At 39.6% G+C, this 22,842-nt stretch overlaps 2 protein-coding genes across 2 annotated transcripts; one reads left to right on the top strand and one right to left on the bottom strand.

Annotated features, from left to right (window-relative positions):
• Positions 1–2,295: 2,295 nt before the first annotated feature.
• LOC112275535 (uncharacterized) lies at positions 2,296–4,689 on the bottom strand. Its single transcript, XM_024505976.2, has 3 exons — positions 4,368–4,689; positions 3,812–4,201; positions 2,296–3,395 (listed from the first exon to the last, which is right to left on the bottom strand). The coding sequence occupies exons 1-3, from the start codon at positions 4,432–4,434 to the stop codon at positions 2,629–2,631; spliced, it is 1,224 nt and encodes a 407-aa protein (XP_024361744.1). The 5' UTR covers positions 4,435–4,689; the 3' UTR covers positions 2,296–2,628.
• Positions 4,690–9,824: 5,135 nt separating this feature from the next.
• On the top strand, positions 9,825–11,950 carry LOC112275607 (uncharacterized). Its single transcript, XM_024506108.2, has 3 exons — positions 9,825–10,085; positions 10,238–10,621; positions 10,851–11,950. Exons 1-3 carry the CDS (start codon positions 10,019–10,021, stop codon positions 11,615–11,617), a joined length of 1,218 nt encoding a protein of 405 aa, XP_024361876.1. The 5' UTR covers positions 9,825–10,018; the 3' UTR covers positions 11,618–11,950.
• The last annotated feature ends 10,892 nt before the right edge of the window (positions 11,951–22,842 follow it).

Genomic DNA, 22,842 nt, shown 5'->3' with positions numbered 1-22,842 from the left:
CACATCATTTTCATAAAATAAGATTTTGTCGAATTTCATAAACATATAAAACAAAGAGTATAAGATCCTCCAAGTTTCTAAGATATAATCTATTAACATTTCTCAATTTAATTCTAATCTTAGATCTATTCTTAATTTAATTTTAGGATTTTCTTTTAAATTTTTTTTAATTATGTAACTAGATTTTTAAGCTACTGCTATATTGGCAACAACCATTTATAGTAGTCAAAAAGTTATTATAATTTGATGCCTCTTAGATTATTTTTACATTCATTTTTTGTTGTTTTATTTTGTCTTATCATATAAACTACTTAACTAAGAGCAATATAGCTTTATTTTGTAGAAACTCCAATATGTGTCCAACTTAAAAGACATGTGGCTAACTTGTAAGATTGATTTTTTAATAATGCACCACAAGTAGCTAACACATGCAAAACGTGACCAACTTACGGGCTAAGTTTTCAACATATAAATCACCTATCCATACTTAAAAAGCCAAATTCATATCTATAAAGCTTTTAAAAAGCTTATGCATGAAATATTATAAAACTTATTAACTTCTACTTACTTCTATCTAATTCCTCTAATCTAAGTGATTTTGAATATAAATATATATATATATATATATATATATCCATTACAATATTTCTACTTCTACCAAACTTACATCTCTTCACCTTGTTAATGTAAAAGATGATTTATTAACTACATAGTTATATACTCTATATGTTAGATGTTTAATGCATGCAATAGTCAATACTTGTCTTGATACAAAAGCTTGCCATCAATCAAGCAATTTGATATCAGCAACTTCAAAAACATTGACAATAAAATACTTTAGAGAAAATTTTGCAATATCTTAATGAAACAATCAACTTTGGTCTTCACTTCTATCAAACTTGTGATCTTGACCAACATGGTTCTTGTAATTTTAATTTTGAAGGTAACTTCAATGAAAGTTATATATTCATTTTATTTGATGAATCCGTCTCATGGTCTAGCAAGTGCCAAGTATGTACAACAAATTTCATTACTACTACTAAGATTCATGCAATGGCCAAGCCAATAAATGAACTAATTTGGTTATCATGCCTCCTATTCAATATTGCAATATCCTAGTCCATACCAATTGTCATTTCAAGTGACAATTAAAGAATATTAATTCTATTTAAAAACCTAATTTTTTAGAAACAAACCAAATATACTGATATAAAAAACTTCTTCATTTGTGAGGTTGAAGAGATTTAAGAAGTTGATTTAGGATTCAAATTTTGACTTCAAACCACACAACAAATATTTTTACAAAAGCTCAACTCCTAGATCAACTCATTCAATTACATTCCTTATTGGGTATTACAACTTTCAAAGCCGACTAAGTAGGAGATGAAAAATAACATTTGGATATAGAAATTTTCCAGGAATGAGTAAGAATGTGAAACAAATACAATCATTTGACTTTCTACATAGAAATGTGAATCGCAACTATCTCCGTGTAGTTCAGTGTACAATATACACTCAATATTCCATTCAAAAGTGTGTAAGTTCTGATTTGCATACATATCAGAAAATTAGTATTATAGTGTCTCAAAGACAATCTTGTAAAGTGAATCAGTGCGAATGCACAATTGCCAGAAAACACATTCTTTGTACTATTGCTTGATCGACTTCAATAGCAGTAAAATTACTTGGATGAAAAACAAGTAATAGATATATAAATATAATTTTCAATAAAGTAAATCTAACATAAAAAAAAACATTGAAATCATGTCGCACTTCTGAGAAGTTCTGATATTTAGGTCTAGTAAGATTCTCATTGCTTTAAATCTTTCAATTTGTGCATTAGTACATGGTGAATTACAACATAATACCAATGCCAATTTGGCAACACTTTTGCAACAAAATGTGTAACTTCACAACAATATTGCCAGCTGTGGTGTCGCAGAACAATTTCAAAAACAGTAAGTAGAAATTGAGATAGAATTGCAAACAAGACGCATGAATGTGTCGAACAAGTTGTGTATGTTGTAAAGAACAACTCAACAACTGAACCGTGCGCTGTCAACATGATGCTACACTTTCTCCACATCGAGAGTGCCCCGTACAAGCGGACGCTTCTTCGTGTCACTCGTGGATTCCTGTAAGTATGAAAAACCATTCGATTCATCAGTGCGCTGCTTCACACGCGCGAAGCAGCTGCCTCCTTGGTGAAGATTACAGCATCAACCATGCGATCATCTCCCTCACATGCAATCATTTCCAATCACTTCACCAGCGCCCGTACACTGCACACCTACATTTGGTTTCGAATTTGGATTCATGCATGTCGACCGGAGCCGAGTCCCAAAGTACAAACCACAGCAGCCGCATGTCTTCCCAGAAACATCGACTGAGTTTTATCAGCATCCCGAGGCTCATGCGCCATCGGAGCATCGAATTGCGCGTCCAACACGTGACGCAAACGAGTCTACTATCGCTATCCTGCACTAAAGCCCCAACGCCACCGACTGGACCGTGGACCGCCCGGTCCTCCACTCGTCGGAACCGCCTGCCCACCGGGAGTCATCCTCCCGAGCGCCGACCGCACACTCGGGCGCTGCGCAGCTCCTACTGCGTCCTCCGCATTCCCAATCACCTGCGGCACGTCAGCGCGCCCGAGGCGCTGCTTCCGCACGAAGTCAGGTTGGGCAGCGTCGACTTGTCCCGGAGTGCCACGGCCGTCGCCGTGTACTGGCTCACCTTGCAGTCCGTCGCCAAGAGGGAAGACGTGATGAAGCGGTCGGCTCCGCCCATGATCGGCATGGCAACGCCCCTCTTCACGGGGTTCACAAACCCGGGCTGGTAGGTCTGGCCCAGCACGCCGTTCACTTTGGAGGACAAGCTGAAGAACCTGAACTGCATGTTGAAGTGCGCGAAGCAGTCGTCCTCGCCGATGCCGTACTTATGCACTCGGTTCTCCTCGTGCCCGATGGGCAGCGCCGTCAGCACCACTCCCATCTTGTCCTTCACCACCACGTCCACGGCGTTCCTCGAGCCCACGCGGTTGATCGTCATCGTCTCGTCGGGGTCAGACCTCCACGAGGACCCCTCCAGCTCGAACGCCCTTCCGTTGTACGTGAACTCCAGCTGGTCGACGGTGGCGTCCCACTTGGCCACCTTCTTCACGCCCACGGTGAGGGAGTGCGGGCCATACACGAAGCCCAGACCCTGCACCCACGTGAAGTCGCGGGTGCGGCCCTCGGGCCGCATGCCGATGAAGTGGGCGTTGATGTGCAGGTCGCTGTCGGACACGAGGCAGAAGTCTGCGTCCTTGTAGCCGTGGAAGTAGAACATCACGCCGTCGCCTCCCAAGATCTTGGGGTCGCCGCACATGTAGTTGTTGTAACCACAGTCGACGGCTGGTGCCCCCGCAAATGCACATGCCCACGACAACACGAATCAGGGAACACTCATCAAACCAGCTCCAGGTCACCCCTCCCATCGCGAAACCGAATAATCCTCGAGACCAGAAACCACCCGACCCTACACGCACCACCAAACCTAGCAACCGGACGATCACTGCGTGCCCCGACTGCACCCGGCCCACCAACCTGCAGTGCCATGACACCACGCACGGCTGAGCGTTTCTACGCATGCGTCTCACCACGCATCATGAGCGAACGTTGCACCGGCGAGCGGCTTCGTCTAAACTACCACCGGCTGCTTCTAACCACCGGCATTGGCAAAAACCCAACAAGTGCACCAACGCGCCGGAGGCGGGCTTTGGCTATCCACGTTGGAGGATGACGAGGGGGGCCTGGGTGCAGAAACTTACGGTTGTAGCACACCTGGACGTAGCTTATGTCCGCATTGTTCGTTGTCATGTTGTTTGCGGGTGTGGTTGTGAGTCGGAACGGATTCGCCGTGACCGGCTTTGATTTAGTGCGGCATGCCGTCCGTGCGAACTTCACGACCGCCTGGTACACCTTCGTAACCAGCTGAGCGCTGTACGTCACTTCGACCTGATCCTGTCTTGTGAACTTGAATGTGAAACCGTTTGTACACCTTACCAAGCCAGACGATTTCTGGCAATTCCCGCAATTTTCTGTCACGTATCCCCCCCTGCTTTGTGGACTTGGACTTACCTTGCACATGCTCCCTTCGTTCAAGGGGCACTCACCGTTTAGCTTGGCATCGAACTCTGCGCAGTTCACCGCAGGATCGTCTGCAACGTGCGGAACACACACCAATCAGCACCATCGTTAGCCTGCACTACGCGCTCAAAGGGATGGAGAACACCGACTGACGATGGCGATATGCAACCCCATCGTCGCCAGAGCAGCACGAATGCACATAATCGCGTGCGAAAGGAAACCTCAACAAAGACTCACATTGCGCGTGCACCCAAGCCGGGACCAAGCACGCCAGAACCAGCACTAAGACGCCGGCCACTTTCATCGTGCCAGAACTCGTTGTCGTCCCGAAACGTCCACCCAGGAGTCGGACGCACAAGGTGGGACTTGGATTAGCAGGATGCACTCTCTGATCCGGTGCTGTCCGTCACCTCTCCACAACGACCCCGCCTGGTGCGCATGCAGAAGACCAGCTCGGATGGTTCAGAGTCCGGACGCGCTGCTGGATTTATATGCCGTCCAGGCCCACCACCCCATGACTACCCCCAACTCCAATTCCGGCCTCACTGGTGCCTGCGACGGCGTGCTCCATTTCCAATGCGTGCAAGTGTTTCAGGCCACGTTGCCAACGCAGCATTCGGTCTGGTCCGAATAATTATGAAGAGTCTCATTCAACAGTGAGGTCAGATCTTTTTGGCGGCATCTGTAGCGAACATTGTTCCGGGTGCCTTTCCATGTTCCCAGCTGCACTGCCAGTGGGCCCGTTTGCGAGGTATTGCTTTGGTGCGGCCCGAGGTTCAATCTTAGCGCAACATCTTGGTGTTTCAGCAAGGTCCAGACGAATGTTGAGTCATGAGTCGATCTACATCGTATCGGGGGGGCCTCACTCCGCTGGTTCGGGTTAGCGGAAATCGTCGGTACACGGAACATGGGGATTTCACTGCCTTGTTTGTGCGAGCGAAAGACAGCCGATGTAGCTCTCTGTCCGTCCATGTGCTGCATGCCGTGTGCGCCTACATTAGTCGTCTTGAACGTTCAGGGATGCTCTCGCCGAGTCTGGATACCTCCCACTTCACTGGCGACAGTAGCCGCGTGGTAACGTCCTCCTCCTCCTCCTCCTTCTTCTTCTTCTTCTCCTCCTTTTTTATTGGTGGTTTTTTACACAAATAGAGTGGATCTGTATTGCAGAGGGAAACAGACAATGCACGTGCTTCACCTTGTTACGGATGAGAGGTGATGGTGGTTTCACGTACTAATCATGGACGTGTGTGACTAACCACATACTAACCTTGTGCTGTTGAGTTAGGGACTGATGCAAATCAAAATGAGTTGGCTGGCAAGATTAGGAGGCGACCACCCAAGAGTTGACCTCTCCAGCACACACATTAGATTTGGGAGCCACGGAATATTGAGCTTGTTTAAAAGAAATTGATGACAAATTTTGAAGGTCACAAATATCTGTCAATGGACAATAATTGCTGAACTCTGTGAAAGTGAAACTTAAAACATGAAGAAGATTAACTAACTCCCCTGTGATTTAGAGTGGATGAAAATGTGACGGCTACCAATACCACACCTACACTACTAGCACCCTAGTAAAACCTCATGGCTACTACTTGTGCACAAGCCAAACCAATGGTGCTAAATCCAAGTCTCATTCAAGTACAAGGACCAACTCAACAAAATTCACACAAAGAATATTATAGGCATCATCAATACATAATTTACAAATGATCCATTTAAGGTGAAAAGAACCAAAATATCTTATTTAAGAATTTGTAATTGTTACTTAATGAAGGCACTAAAGCTATCAAATTGGTACAACTAGATACTATTTGTGTTGTTGACAAGACAACTTATTTGAACAAGTAAATACACCACTGATTCAACCCAATGAAGCCGAGCCAATCAATTGAGTTGATTGAAGAGGCTAAGTTGGACTCAATACTTAACAAGATGGATATTGGTCCTAGATGTTAGAAACTTAAAATATACAATCAAATTTGATATTATTTAGAAAAAGACCTTATATCATCAAAGAAGTATTTGATAACATGTAATACCAATTTAAGATATTAGACATAGAAGATTATTTTTGTCAAACTTATAAAAGTTGTTGTAAAGAATATAAAGTATAATCATTAGATATAATTTCAATGCATTTAGAATACTTTATAATCAGCTCTAAGCTAATTTTATATAGGTTTTATATTTTTTAGTATATTTTGAGAAAATAATTTTAAACTATAAGCAAGAAATAACATTTAATAGTTATAAGCCTTATTTAATTTTTTAAATATTGTTTAAGATTTAAAAGGTTTTACAAGTGATGAGAGCATTGTCAAGTAAAAAGAAATAATACTAGAGTTTTTGTGAGTCTTAGACAAAATTATCCTAGTAGGATTAGGATCTTATTCAATATGAATTAGTCCAAGTTGATACAATAATGCTTGAGAATTATATAAGCAACTTCAAAAATATGTTTTAGATACTCTCTTACCATAAAATAGAAAGTACATTCAAATCATTTATTTTCTAAAAGACTCTTTTATAGCTTAACTTTAACTACCAACAAACTTTAAGTAATAGCCAAGTATTGCATCTTGAAAATAATACATATCAATGTTGAACAATTATTTGTAGTTAAAGCTTGTAATGCTTAGTTTTTAGAAGACTTGGTATTCAAATATCACCATGATCAAGAAAGAGGTCTTAAACATATTAAACTCATCTTTGATATAAAAACCACTTTAAATGTTACAAGAAGGACCTAACATCTAATACATCTTGGAATGTCATCTATACCTTCAATGATATATTAATATCATTTGTAGATAATGTTTTATTCGTATTCAACTATAAAGGCCTTGTATACTAGCCCTTTGCATCAATGATCCTACAAGCAAGAATCCAAAATATAGAATAACAAATCTCTCCAGTTGTATAGATGAAAGTATGATTACATCTTATAAAGGTTATACTATGTCAAATATAAATCCAAGTTAGGTCCAAGCTATGTTAAGATCTTAGTTTTTAATCAAATATATTGAAGTCTAAAATCTATCTTTTGAATGGTGTTATAGAAGTGTTGAAGAGCATACTTTAGAAAAGATGACAACATTGTTAGCTAACTCAATTAATCAAAGGCAATTTGACAGAATTGATCTAACAAATAGTTTTAAACCAAAATAGTATTAAAAAAAAATTTAGTTAAAGATACTTGATCCACATAAACTTTGGCATAATAGGATCTAGATGATAATAAAGAAAGCATAGACATCATAATTCAAATAAGAACCAAATGTTTGTAAATCTACATTAGCACAAATTAGATTGATAAAATGAAAGACATTTAGTCATTTACAATTAATCAAAATAATATGAATTACTATAAAAGCTATAGAGTATGATAATACATAATTCAAAAAATAAAAAAAAGAATCCAATAGTAGTAAATGTTTTATATAAGATAAAAGATTTTTATTTATATTATTGATAATATAAGGTTTTTTTGAAATTATAGATAGATTTAGACTATTTTTCTAATATACTATTTTTTTCTCTTCTTATTTTTTTGAAATAAGACTAATCTTTGTATTCTTTATTAAAGTCAAGTTAGATGCATTTTAGCTTCAATTAGTAGTTGGTGCAATATTTCTTCTAATAAGGATCGTGCCTACAACTTATCAACTTCAAAACATGAGGGGCCATTTTTTCTTTGATACTAGCAAATTGATATTCAACAAACAAAACTATTATCTAGTATTGATCTAAAGTGACAATGCAACCTCTTTAGGATAAAAGTAAGTTTGAAGAAAAGCTTTTAATCTATTAGATTAAAAATCTAAATATGTCTAAAGTATCGAAAGTAAGAATTTTTATAATATATTTTATTAATATATATTACTAATATAAGAAGTATTATTAATAAAATTTCTATATAGTAAAAAATCTAAAAATAGAAAATATTTGCTTATAATTTATTGTATAAATTAAGTAGTATAATAAATAAATAAGAATATCAAAATACAAATAAAAACTACAAAAATAAAAATAAGTGAAAGAAGAAAAATATAAAATTTTAATATTCCAAATTTAAATATAGTTTGTTTATTAGATTTTTTTTTCATAGATAATAAAATTACAAAGTAAAAAATTGAAATTAATAAAATTAGACTTTATCTTATTTTAATTTTTTTACAAGAAAATTAAAATTGCTTGAAAAGTTAAAATTACTATTTTTTTTTTTTTTTTTTAGTGACTTGAAGATAAGTAGTAAAATATTAAAAATTCAAGCAATATGAATTTATCTCAAATACAACTTCATTATATTATCAAAGATTTAATCCTTACTAAGGCTTGTAAATTTTGCATAGGATATTTTAGAAGGTCTACAAGTTGTAAGGCTTATTCTCTTAATTACTTCCTAGGTGTTGCAATCTTTATCAAACATAAGCATCCAATGTCCTATTAGCTGTGAGCCATTTTAGTTTTTCAAAATGTATAGAATTTTTTGTTTTTTTTTTTTTTTTTTTTACTTTAAATGTGATTTTGCTCAAGTGTTTAAAAGTATTGAATCAGATTATAAATTTGTAGTGCTTTTAAATCTTGTTTCAAAATTTTAGTAAATTTCTTTAAAAGAAAGTAGAAGATCTCTATAGTCAATTGCTTTGCCAATGGAACAACTTGTAATATCTACATAAAAAATCGTGACTTAAGAACGACCATAAGACACCTACTTGGTACTAGACCATATTTGTCTTTGTATTCAACATTATATTTCAAATGTATTAAATATTTTATGAATTTTGTATAATTATTGTATAGCTATTATATTTGTTCCATATTTTTATTTGTATCAATATTATTATTTTAGTAGGAATGTAGTATAAAATGAATTACTAGTTAAAAAAATAATTTCTCCTCTAGTTCTAATTAAAATAAAGTGATGGATTACACCCAATACCTGTGTGTAGAGTGCTGTGTTGTGAGTTGTATAACAAAAGTTCATTAATTTCTAATTTCTTTTGACATGGTTTATGATTGTGAAGAGCAATCTTGTATTTTATTGATTAGTAATCGAAGTTTTCATGTTTTTTATGAAAACATGAAAATATAAAAGACAAAAATCCAACATATATTATCAACACATTCAAACGCATAGTCTATGTACATCTAAGGCATCAAAGACAGCTCCCGAAAATGTTACACAACCGGGCATGTTCAACTCAACCATGTTAACAACAACCGCCCAGTCCCCAAAGCGTTGCACTATTCTCCACAGTCGGTAAAAAAATGCTCCATGACGCGACTTCCACATCCGGTTCAAAAAAACCCAAAATTTACGGCAGAATAATGTTCCAAGACAATGAAATGCTACCGACAAGCGAGCAGTGAAAATATCAACATATATTCTCCAACCTGTGTACAACTTTCCACTTGCGCCGATAAACCAGATGCACCCCATAAAATCGCTTCTTCAACAGTGCTGCCGAAGCCAGCACTCGGCGACTGTGCAACTCCATCACAGGGGCTCCCTCAATAGCATGGACCCGCAGGATTGCCTTCTTGGATACTTGCTCCGAAACAGTTGCCCGCCTTGCAACTGGCACACGTTGTCTCAGGCTGCGTGGAAAGTCAATAACGAACCAGGCGGTACCAGTGGGATGGGAGATGGGGATGACACATAAATCGACCAGCACGTCGGAGCCCTTCACCATTCGAGCTCAGCTTCCGCATCGGTGGGGTGGTGCAGGAGGGGTGGTTGCGGAGAGCGGACGCACAGTCCCCGACCGGCGAGTCCAGCCGGCAAGCACATCGACCTGCAGCCTAATTCTCAGCTCGTGGATCGGACTCCTCGGTGGTGAAAGGTGGGCAGGACGTTCACGACGACCACGGCTTCGGGCACCATGAATCTCGCCGGCGTCGCAGTGCTGATCCTGGCGTTCCTGGCGTTCCTGGCGGTGCGCGCGGAATGTGAGTCTCTGTCGACGTCTCTTTCTGCTTGAAGTCACGAGTGCTTGTGGGGCTGCATGTCACCGAATTTCGTCGCCGTTTTAGGAATCGTTTGTACATGTAGTGTTCGCTGACGGTGTTATGGAATGTTGTGTGCGTCCCGGGTGTTGCAGCCAATCCAGCAGTCCAATGCAGTACGTTCAACCCCAGGAGTGCCTCCTATTGCCCCGAGGGACGAGGCTCCACGTGCAGAGTGGTAATTAGCAAACAAAACCAGTACACCTACCCTGGCTGCGGAAGTTGCACCAAGACGGGTAACACGGTCACTTGCTCGACCATCGGCATCACGTTCCAGTTCACGGGGACCGATCAGGTCGAAATCTCGTACAACCCAAGGTTGATTACGAGGGTGAACCAGGCGGCCGTGAGGTACGAAGAGAACAAAGAGTGCCGAACTCAGTCACGGGCGCCCTGCTCGAATCCGCTCCGGCTCACGACACCCACAGTGCAAGGAAGACCCGGACCCGCAATTTGCGAGGTCCAAGTGTGTTACAACCGTAAGTTTCCACGCACTGGGCCTCCTCGTCGTTCTCCAACTTGAGAAGCCAATGCGCGGCCCCTGAGCGAGTTGTCCAGATGCAAGGTTTGGTGGTGCGTGTACGGTAGGGGTGGTTTCCGGTCCAGCGTGCAATGCGGTTTCGCGATGGGAGGGGTGACCTGGAGCTGGTTTGCTGAGCGTTCCCTGATTCGTGTTGTTGTGGGCATGTGCATTTGCGGTGGCATCAGCCGTCGACTGTGGTGACGAAGGCAGCCTCTGTGGCGACCCCAAGATCGTGGGAGGCGACGGCGTGATGTTCTACTTCCACGGCTACAAGGGCGCAGACTTCTGCCTCGTGTCCGACAGCGACCTGCACATCAACGCCCACTTCATCGGCATGCGGCCCGAGGGCCGCACCCGCGACTTCACGTGGGTGCAGGGTCTGGGCTTCGTGTATGGCCCGCACTCCCTCACCGTGGGCGTGAAGAAGGTGGCCAAGTGGGACGCCACCGTCGACCAGCTGGAGTTCACGTACAACGGAAGGGCGTTCGAGCTGGAGGGGTCCTCGTGGAGGTCTGACCCCGACGAGACGATGACGATCAACCGCGTGGGCTCGAGGAACGCCGTGGACGTGGTGGTGAAGGACAAGATGGGAGTGGTGCTGACGGCGCTGCCCATCGGGCACGAGGAGAACCGAGTGCATAAGTACGGCATCGGCGATGACGACTGCTTCGCGCACTTCAACATGCAGTTCAGGTTCTTCAGCTTGTCCTCCAAAGTGAACGGCGTGCTGGGCCAGACCTACCAGCCCGGGTTTGTGAACCCCGTGAAGAGGGGCGTTGCCATGCCGATCATGGGCGGATCCGACCGCTTCATCACGTCTTCCCTCTTGGCGACGGACTGCAAGGTGAGCCAGTACACGGCGACGGCCGTGGCACTCCGGGACAAGTCGACGCTGCCCAACCTGACTTCGTGCGGAAGCAGCGCCTCGGGCGCGCTGACGTGCCGCAGGTGATTGGGAATGCGGAGGACGCAGTAGGAGCTGCGCAGCGCCCGAGTGTGCGGTCGGCGCTCGGGAGGATGACTCCCGGTGGGCAGGCGGTTCCGACGAGTGGAGGACCGGGCGGTCCACGGTCCAGTCGGTGGCGTTGGGGCTTTAGTGCAGGATAGCGATAGTAGACTCGTTTGCGTCACGTGTTGGACGCGCAATTCGATGCTCCGATGGCGCATGAGCCTCGGGATGCTGATAAAACTCAGTCGATGTTTCTGGGAAGACATGCGGCTGCTGTGGTTTGTACTTTGGGACTCGGCTCCGGTCGACATGCATGAATCCAAATTCGAAACCAAATGTAGGTGTGCAGTGTACGGGCGCTGGTGAAGTGATTGGAAATGATTGCATGTGAGGGAGATGATCGCATGGTTGATGCTGTAATCTTCACCAAGGAGGCAGCTGCTTCGCGCGTGTGAAGCAGCGCACTGATGAATCGAATGGTTTTTCATACTTACAGGAATCCACGAGTGACACGAAGAAGCGTCCGCTTGTACGGGGCACTCTCGATGTGGAGAAAGTGTAGCATCATGTTGACAGCGCACGGTTCAGTTGTTGAGTTGTTCTTTACAACATACACAACTTGTTCGACACATTCATGCGTCTTGTTTGCAATTCTATCTCAATTTCTACTTACTGTTTTTGAAGTTGTTCTGCGACACCACAGCTGGCAATATTGTTGTGAAGTTACACATTTTGTTGCAAAAGTGTTGCCAAATTGGCATTGGTATTATGTTGTAATACACCATGTACTAATGCACAAATTGAAAGATTTAAAGCAATGAGAATCTTACTAGACCTAAATATCAGAACTTCTCAGAAGTGCGACATGATTTCAATGTTTTTTTTTATGTTAGATTTACTTTATTGAAAATTATATTTATATATCTATTACTTGTTTTTCATCCAAGTAATTTTACTGCTATTGAAGTCGATCAAGCAATAGTACAAAGAATGTGTTTTCTGGCAATTGTGCATTCGCACTGATTCACTTTACAAGATTGTCTTTGAGACACTATAATACTAATTTTCTGATATGTATGCAAATCAGAACTTACACACTTTTGAATGGAATATTGAGTGTATATTGTACACTGAACTACACGGAGATAGTTGCGATTCACATTTCTATGTAGAAAGTCAAATGATTGTATTTATTTCACATTCTTACTCATTCCTGGAAAATTTCTATATCCAAATGTTATTTTTCATCTCCTACTTAGTCGGCTTTGAAAGTTGTAATACCCAATAAGGAATGTAATTGAATGAGTTGATCTAGGAGTTGAGCTTTTGTAAAAATATTTGTTGTGTGGTTTGAAGTCAAAATTTGAACCCTAAATCAACTTCTTATATCTCTTCAAGCTCACAAATGAAGAAGTTTTTTATATCAATATATTTGGTTTATTTCTAAAAAATTAGGTTTTTAAATAGAATTAATATTCTTTAATTGTTGCTTGAAATGACAATTGATATGGACTAGAATATTGCAATATTGAATAGGAGGCATGATAACCAAATTAGTTCATTTATTGGCTTGGCCATTGCATGAATCTTAGTAGTAGTAATGAAATTTGTTGTACATACTTGGCACTTGCTAGACCATGAGACGGATTCATCAAATAAAATGAATATATAACTTTCATTGAAGTTACCTTCAAAATTAAAATTACAAGAACCATGTTGGTCAAGATGACAAGTTTGATAGAAGTGAAGGCCAAAGTTGATTGTTTCTTTAAGATATTGCAAAATTTTCTCTAAAGTATTTTATTGTCAATGTTTTTGAAGTTGCTGATATCAAATTGCTTGATTGATAGCAAGCTCTATGTTAAGATAAGTATTGACTATTGCATGCATTAAACATCTAACATATAGAGTGTATAAATATGTAATTAATAAATCACCTTGTAAATTAACAAGGTGAAGAGATGTAAGTTTGGTAGAAGTAAAAATTGTGCCATGGACATATATATATTTATATTAAAAATCACTTAGATTAGAGGAATTAGATAGAAGTTTTATAATATTTCATGGATAAGCTTCTTAAAAGCTTTATAGATATGAATTTGGCTTTTTAAATATTGATGGGTGATTTATATGTTGAAAACTTAGCCCATAAGTTGGCCACATTTTACATGTGTTAGCTACTTGTGGTGCATTATTAAAAAATCAATCTTACAAGTTAGCCACATGTCTTTTAAGTTGGACACATATTAGAGTTTCTACAAAATAAAGCTATATTGCTCTTAGTTAAGTAGTTTATATGATAAGACAAATAAAACAATAAAAAAAAATGTAAAAGAAATCAATGAGGCATCAAAGTTTGACAATAAATTGACTATCATAAATGACTATTATAAATATGGTGGTAGCTTAAAAACCTAGTCACATGACTAAAAAAGCTTTTTAAAAAAAATCCTAAAATTAAATTAAGAATAGATTAAAAATTATGATTAAGGAGAGAAAGATTCACAAATTTTATCTTGAAATCTTATAGGTTCTTATATACTTTGTTCTTTATATTATTTAAAATTGAAAAAATCCTATTTTTATAAAAATTATATATTATATTATGTTCTATCTTTTCAATAAATGATTGAATATATCATGTAGAAAGGTCTTAAGGACAAATTCCTAATAGTTTGGATATTAGTATAAGCTAGGATAAGTTAAGTAGTTAATGAAAGAATCTAGCTAGTGTGAAGATGTTTTTGATCTATTTTTGGATTATATAATTATGTACTTGATTATGTGAATTAGTTGTTGAATGCTTAATTTTTATTCACTTGAATATATTAGCACCATTGCAAGTTTTTTCATAGATGATTTCTTTTCATTTTAGCATGACACCTTTGAGCCAAATCTTTTCTTAAACAAACAATACTACAATATTTATAAAAACATTAGTTTTCAAAGTTAATAAATCTTGGTTATATTAATTTATGAAAAATATGTAAAATAAATCTATTTTTATCTATATCTATTTAATAATTTAGATAAATATTAGAATAATCATATATATTTATGACATTATTTCTCCTTCTAGTAGCAAGTTCTATGAAGAGTGGTTATGATATGTTGAAGAAATCTAAGATGTAGCAAATTGTGTTTGCTACATACTATGATTTTTATTCTCTTTGAAGGTTGTCGATAGGTCCTCTCAGCTACTAATAGTATCTTATGCTACGGTGTCGTATTACGTGCTTTCCTGCTCGAGAACGCGCCGGGCGTCTGGCTGTAGAAGGTAGTATGGAGATTCGCCGATAGTCAAGCAGTCTATCAGTTTTTGACTGCTGGAATATAAACGACTGCAACAATGTACCGTAAATCTATACGGGTGCTCTTCGACTGCTTGTCGAAGTCCTTTTTGCCCAGCCGGTAGGTCTCTAGACATTACAGAGAACCCCGTACAACCCAAACTGTTAACCTTCAATACTGCTTTGTACTTACGATCTTGTATCCACTGATTGTTTTGTTAGATTAACCCAATAAATTTCATTCACTCCGCATACTCAATCCTATAGACATCCTTTTAATCCTTCAATCACAGACGTAACTCGATTTCATAAAACAGTCAAGAGTATTCAAATCCACTTCATTTAAAAATCCCGATTCACCATTACAACACTGACTTCAGCAGCGATTGCCTCAGTCTTCCCAAAACTCTACGAAGAAGAAAAATCCAAATTCTATGTCTTTCCTTCTCCAACCCGAAGCATGAAGCTCCTCTCTCTAATTCCCTTGATCTTCCAAAAACCTCCAATGAAAAACCCAACTGATAACCTTCCAAAAGCTTGAAAACTCGCTCCCCCCTCGATTTCCCTCAAAAAAAAAAAACCACACCCAAAACTATATCCCACCTAACCTTATCCTCTGAATTTCTTCAATCTTCCATCTTAGATTCGGAATTGGCTCCCACCTCAAGCTTGGATCCGAAATTGACTCTCGCCGTCAACTTGGATTCGAAATTGGCTCTCACCGCCAAGCTTTTTCCTCCGTTTTTACCTTTAAGAAATCCATTTACCGAAAACAACGTTCCCTGAGACGGCACAGAGAACAGGACAGCCTGAAACAGAATCGAACCCCGTAATCGGGACCACATTGAGTCGCCCGACCAATTCAGGTCCTATATTGGTAAAGATGCCCGTAGTAACCTAGATGTTCCCGTAATTAGATTGCATTGGGTTGCCCCACCAATACAGGTCTCATATTGGGTAAGAGGACCCGGATTGGATTATCGAAATTGGATCTTATTGGCTCCTCGAACCCATCGTGTGAATTGGTCCTTCTCTTCCTGCTGACTTCCGTTATTGGAATCGAACGGGGCATTTCAATATGCCCCGGCTGACTGTAACGGAGTCATTGAACCTGACCACTCAGTATTTGTACTGGAGTTGGTCGATGCTCCCAATATTCGAGGTAACTGAATATTAATAAAATTCCCCTTTCTTTTTATTTTCACTGTATACTCGTGTCACAACACGACATCCACCCCCTCTGAACCTGTGCATCCTCCGGTATGCACCAATTTACCCAATTGCTATTTGATTCAGAATATATCCCCTACGTCTTTGTCTTGTTCATCTTCGTCACCTTCATTATCCATATCACTTTCATCTTCTTGCTGCAGAATCTCTGTACCTTCATTAAGGTCTTCCATATTCATCTCTGCGTGTCTTCGTTTAAATATTTTTACTCTCTTCCCTGCAATTGGTATTTTCAATTTTGTACCATCTAACTCCCGTAATGAGTAAGTCGCATTATCATGAACAGTTGTTACAACATATGGTCCAAACCAACGTTTTGAAAATTTCCGCAAAGTACTATGTTGATTATCCAGACTATTGTCATAAACAAGTACCCAGTCACCTTCCTCGATTGCTTTTGGTCTCAATCGATGTTGCTTATCGAATCGCGCCTTGTTTTGTAACCTTGCTCTTTTTAACCTTTCCAATGCTATCTGGACATCTTCCGTTCTTTGCTCCAATTGTCGAATCCTAATAGCCAGAAGTTCTTCTCTTGTCAATCCATCTACTCATGGTAGCATACTCCAAGTAAGTACCTTTTCTTCAATCGGCATAATTGGTTTTTGACCTGTCATAAGTTCTACTGGCATATATCCTGTCATCCAACTATGTGTTGTTCGATCAGCCATAATGCAAATGACAAAAGCCGTGGCCACTCTTTAACCTTTCCATTACAAGCTTTAACTAATGCTTTCACAATCGGCGGGTGACCGCGTTCGCTTTTCGCATTCCCTTCCGGATTATAAGCAGTAGTCAGTGATAGTTTAACTCCACATCTTTCAAAGAACTTACGAGCTTCTTGTGCATTTAATTCTCCACGATCTGCAGTGATTTTTCCTACGCACCCGTAATGGCAAATGACATCTTCAAGCAAAAACCTACAAATCCCCTCTGTAGATTTTGTCCTCAATGCTCTTCCTTCTACTTGATTTGATAAATCTTCACGAGCTAAAACCAAATATCTCATCTGCCATAACCCAACCGGCATAATAACCAAATCAACAACCCATTTAAAATGAATAGCCAGAGGATACGTAGGATGAAGACCATCTCGATGTCGGATATTAGAATACGATTGACAGATTTCACATGATTCTACAAATGAGAGCACATCTCGATACATATTTTTCCACCAATATCGTTCCTTGAGTTTAGCAAAAGTAGCCCAGATTCCTCTATGGCCTGCCCATAAACTATCATGAAACTCCTTTAATAATTTTAGTTTTTCTTCCCTTTTGCCTATCACTCGTTGTGGCATCCCAATTCCTTTCTTCGGTCTCTTCCATAAGAATCCATCTCAAAGTAAAAATTCATATGCTTTTTTTCTTATTTGTTTGAATTTTTCTGTAGACCAATTCCCCTGCTTAGACAAGGTATTCAAATAATGACCAATATCCAATAATTCTCCTTCATAAGATTCTTCAAGAAATAGCTTGTCTTCTCTGTTGAGATTTGATATTGAATAGAATTTCAATCCGACATCATCAATGTCTTCAACCATTTCGTCCTCCCTCTCGTATCTTGCTCGAGATAGCATGTCTGCTACTAAATTGTCCTTTCCAGTGATATGCTTAAATTCTGGATTTAGTGACTTAATATAAGCAATCCATCTCAACATTGCAATATCTGGCGTTGAACAGTCAATAATCATTCTAAGCAATGGCAAGCAATCTGTTTCAATTACTACTACTGCCCCAATCAAATAGTCCTTTTCAGCTTTCATAGCCGAAACGACTCCCCAAAGTTCTCTTTTGACTTGCGAATATGCACGCTGACGAATACTTAAAACTTTAGTCCCAAATCGAACTGCAAATCTACTCCCATTCGAATCATCTTGACCCACCGCCCATCCAACGGCAATTGGACTAGCGTCTACAGTAAGAATCACTGGTCTATTGCACTTATAATCAACCTTCCTCAATATTGGAGGTGACATCAATAATTTCTTCAATCTTTGCATTGCCTGAATATGCCTTTCTTCCCATTCAAATCGGTAACCCTTGCGTAACAGTTCATATAATGGATCCGCTATGTGAGCAAAATGAGGGATCCAGATTTGATAAAATACACATGCACCCAAAAACCTGCGAACCTCTGTTAAAGAATCACAATCCTCTTTCATCCTTCCAATTGCATCAACTTTAGTCGGATCTGGTTTTCTTCCGTAAGATCCACATAAATGTCCAACAATTACAACCTCTCGCACTCCAAATACGGACTTCATACCCGATAATGTAAGATGAACTTCTCCAAGCCGAGTTAAAATCTTTTCACAATCTTGTATATGATCAACAACATATCTGCGACACCCCCTCGTATCTAAAGTTTCATCCTTGTCTCCTTCTTTGCACCTTTTTATAGGAACATCATCCAGAAAAGGCATAGTCTTTTCCGGGATAAAATCTCTCAATACCTTATTCATCCCATTCATCATATGTGCAACTGAGTTGGTCGCGCCTTGAGGAAGAGTGCACATTCTAACTAATCCAAGCGGTGTCCTCATCGTTGTCATATCTCTACTTCCTTCGGCAAGTTGAAATTGATCATAACCTGAATACAAATCACCCATTGAATAGATCGCCCTTCCAGCAAACGCCTCAGCAAATTCATCCACAATAGGTCTAATTCCTGCATTCTTGACAGTTAAAGCATTCACCGGCTGCATATCTTCAATAAACCGTAGTAACCCATTCTTCTTAGGTACCGTAAACCATCGACTAGAATACGGCGCAAATGAAGGTTCTAATATTTTCATCTTTATCTTTTCTTTCAATAGTTCCACCAATTTAGGTAAATGTGCCCTCGGTACTGGAATCGGTCTTAGATTCCAAGGTACATGCGGTACAGTGAAGATAACCATAGGTGTTATAATATTTGGATCCACACACCCAATTTCATGAGATTCGAAGGCAAACGATCTACCTTGTTTAGCCAACATCTTTTTGAAGCAAGTAATTTCCTCCGGCAATAAAGAACCATCAGAACCAATCTTCAATTCTTCAAAAGTCTCTTCAGTAAACTGATGTCCAATACTCATTGGATCTCTTAAACTTGCTTCTTTTGATGCTTCTCCCATTTGTTCTTTAGAATCCTCTGGTAATGGTCCGGCAACAGGCTTTACCTTCTTATCTGCCGTTTTATATCTCGTCTCTACTGTGACTTCTGGTGCTTGAAAAGATTCAAGCATAGTCTAAACCTCTCTCGAATGAATCTCAACAATCTTATCATTATCCCCTAACCCAATAGATGTAATCAATTCCAATGAATCTTCCAGCCCATTTTCTTCATAAACACTCAAAATCCTCTCATCATCTTGCAACGTACCTATCTTGCATAACTGTCCTTCAATATCATATAATCTTTTTCTTTCTTTTCTTTTAAAATCATCAACTTTCTTATACATAATATTTCCATTCTCCAATATACCAATAAAACTCGCATTTAAGGCACCTTCATCTCGCGAGAGTACCTCCTCTTTTGTACCTCCATAATCTCGCTTTACAGTGGTACCTCCCCAAAATCCTTAAATCCTTCAACAATCTTTGGCAATGGTTTCTCCCTCAACCTATCTCGATTCCGTTCATGGTTAGGAGGTACTGTAAGAAATTGTACAGCTTTCCTCCCATCTTCGCTCCGTACCCTTGCATAAGCAGAACCATCGTCAAGTACCTTTGTTTCCATCCGTGTTGCCGTGATATAAGGTTGTCCTAAAATCAACGGATAAGACGTTGTATCTTGAACGAAGAAATGTTGCTCTGTAGCAACATCCCCAATCCGAATTTTGACATCTGGACAAGCTCCATATAATTCGCCTCGTGTGTTATTAGCTGCTCGTATTGCCCATCCATGTTCCATATCAATTGGCCATTTTTGCTTCTTATAAAGATCTTTAGACATGAGATTTATTTCAGAACCATGGTCCACCAAAGCAACTATTGGTTCTTCTATATCTCCTACCTTCACCAATACCTCAGTAGTTGCCCTTGCCCAATGCTTTCGAGTATAATGGCTCAAAGTTTCCATTTCCTTGTCACTAGAATCTTCAAAACATACTCGCTGATTATACCCATTCTTTTCATTTGTTGGTTGCTTGTAACCAATATCAACCTCTTCTTCATCTCTACATATTCTTGCATCAATAGCATGACTCATTCCAGTTTCGCTCATTAATTGCCTCTTTCGCTTAATGCTGTCAATGATAACATCATGAAACTCCTTCTTTGCAATTTCCAAGACTTCTTTCAATGTGAATTCCACCTTAGCGTTTAATATACGTTCTTCCAACACCCCTTTCAAATTTGTTGCCGCTTCAATGTCAGAAAGTAGCTTATAAGCAATTGATTTGCCCTTATCTTTTGTCTCCGTTGTTTTTTCTCCCAATGATGCTCAGGTATCCTTTACAGGCAATTCTTGTGAAGCTGCCTCCCGAGCCTTGTCTCCTCGAGTTTGCCTCTTAAAAGAATTTCCTTCTCTAGTATCATCAAAATTTCCTCATCTTTTTTCTTCCATCAAAGCTTCATGTTGGTTCTTAGCAATATATGCATGAACTGAAAGAGACTCAACAGGATCCTCCCAACCTGTTCTACCTCGTATTGTAGCTGCAGTTCTCAATAACGCTTCTCGAGGTAATTTCCCTTCTTGCATTGTAGAAACGACAAAAGCCCAAAACTCACTAGTTTCCGTACTTCCACCAATTTCATCATCTACTCTAGTACCATAACTTGCACTTTCTCGTGCTACTGTTTCATGCTCCTTTAAGTAATCTTGAACCAATGCTCTCATTCCACCCTTGCCAAAATTGGTTTGAAGAAGATCCTCCCTATTTTTCAATGCTATCTTCCCATCTTTCCAGCAAATAATTCCCTGCTGTATCATATTATTAAATTCATTGCAATCTTTTCTAGTGTGTGAAGCGTCATCACACCAAATACATCTTTGTACATATCCTTGTTTTGAAACATTCTTCGAATTGTTTATAGAAGTATTCTCTTCAAGTCTTGCCAATTTGATTTGAAGATCTCGCATTCCTCGTATAATTTCTTCCATCCCCATATCTGCTTTCTTTGATAAGGATGTCGAAGATTGAACTGTAGACATTATTGGTGGTGTTGTACGTACTGGAGCTTTGGGTGCTTGTACTGTTTTTGGAATATTGCTCCTATCCTTCCTCCTTTCTTTTTTTGTAAGCAACCCCACCGCATCTTCAACGTTCTTCCACTTCGTTGTCAATCCTTCATCTTCTTCTTTGTCTTCAAGAAGGGGTTCTAATTTCCCTTGCAATTCTCCATCAGCAGCTTGATGAAATAAATCAACTTTGTTCGGCTCCAATGTCAATTTTTCTATCTTCGATAATTGAGAGTACTGCCTCTCAAATTCCCTTAGTAGCTCTGTTGCTTGCAAATTCTTATTGGGCCGTTCAATCCATCCCAGAAACAGCTTCTTAGTAACGCGATCAGCATCTTCCAAGAAATATTCATCTTTCAATGCATGTGAAAAATCCTCCCATGAATTCCCACAACGATCCGTAATTGATGTAATGTGGTCCGTTATCTCGGGTATTGTGGCAAGTCCAAATAATGCAACCATTTTCTTCTCAGAAACCCGATTTAATTCCATTTCACGAACATAACATCTTAAATACCTTGAAATATTCCTCCCATCAAATTGATCAATTTTATTGACCACTGCTTGCAATGCTTTGGTTGCCAAAGCTTCCTTTCGATCATTGCTTTGCTGTTGCTGCATTGACAATGAGAAGGCTTGAAACAAACTAGCAATAGACGGATCCATGTGCATACCTTGTCCTTTAGAAGACTCCCCACCACAAACTTCTCCCAAAAATCCTTCAAAATTTTTATTTTCGTTTTCCATAAAAATAAAGATAAAATCAACCGAAATCCAATATCTTCTACCTCAAGCTTTCACGTTGGATTCACCACTTATGTCGTATTACGTGCTTTCCTGCTCGAGAACGCACCGAGCGTCTGGCTGTAGAAGGTAGTATGGAGATTCGCCGATAGTCAAGCAGTCTATCAGTTTTTGACTGCTGGAATATAAACGACTGCAACAATGTACCGTAAATCTATACGGGTGCTCTTCGACTGCTTGTCGAAGTCCTTTTTGCCCAGCCGGTAGGTCTCTAGACGTTACAGAGAACCCCGTACAACCCAAACTGTTAACCTTCAATACTGCTTTGTACTTACGATCTTGTATCCACTGATTGTTTTGTTAGATTAACCCAATAAATTTCATTCACTCCGCATACTCAATCCTATAGACACCCTTTTAATCCTTCAATCACAGATGTAACTCGATTTCACAAAACAGTCAAGAGTATTCAAACCCACTTCATTTAAAAATCTCGATTCACCATTACAACACTGACTTCAGCAGCGATTGCCTCAGTCTTCCCAAAACTCTACGAAGAAGAAAAATCCAAATTCTATGTCTTTCCTTCTCCAACCCGAAGCATGAAGCTCCTCTCTCTAATTCCCTTGATCTTCCAAAAACCTCCAATGAAAAACCCAACTGATAACCTTCCAAAAGCTTGAAAACTCGCTCCTCCCTCGATTTCCCTCAAAAAAAAAAAACCACACCCAAAACTATATCCCACCTAACCTTATCCTCTGAATTTCTTCAATCTTCCGTCTTAGATTCGGAATTGGCTCC

This window comes from Physcomitrium patens, chromosome 23 (assembly GCF_059467195.1).
Source record: "Physcomitrium patens ecotype Gransden chromosome 23, ASM5946719v1, whole genome shotgun sequence".
Classification (NCBI taxonomy): Eukaryota; Viridiplantae; Streptophyta; class Bryopsida; order Funariales; family Funariaceae; genus Physcomitrium; species Physcomitrium patens.
This window is presented reverse-complemented; position numbering and strand designations above follow the sequence as displayed.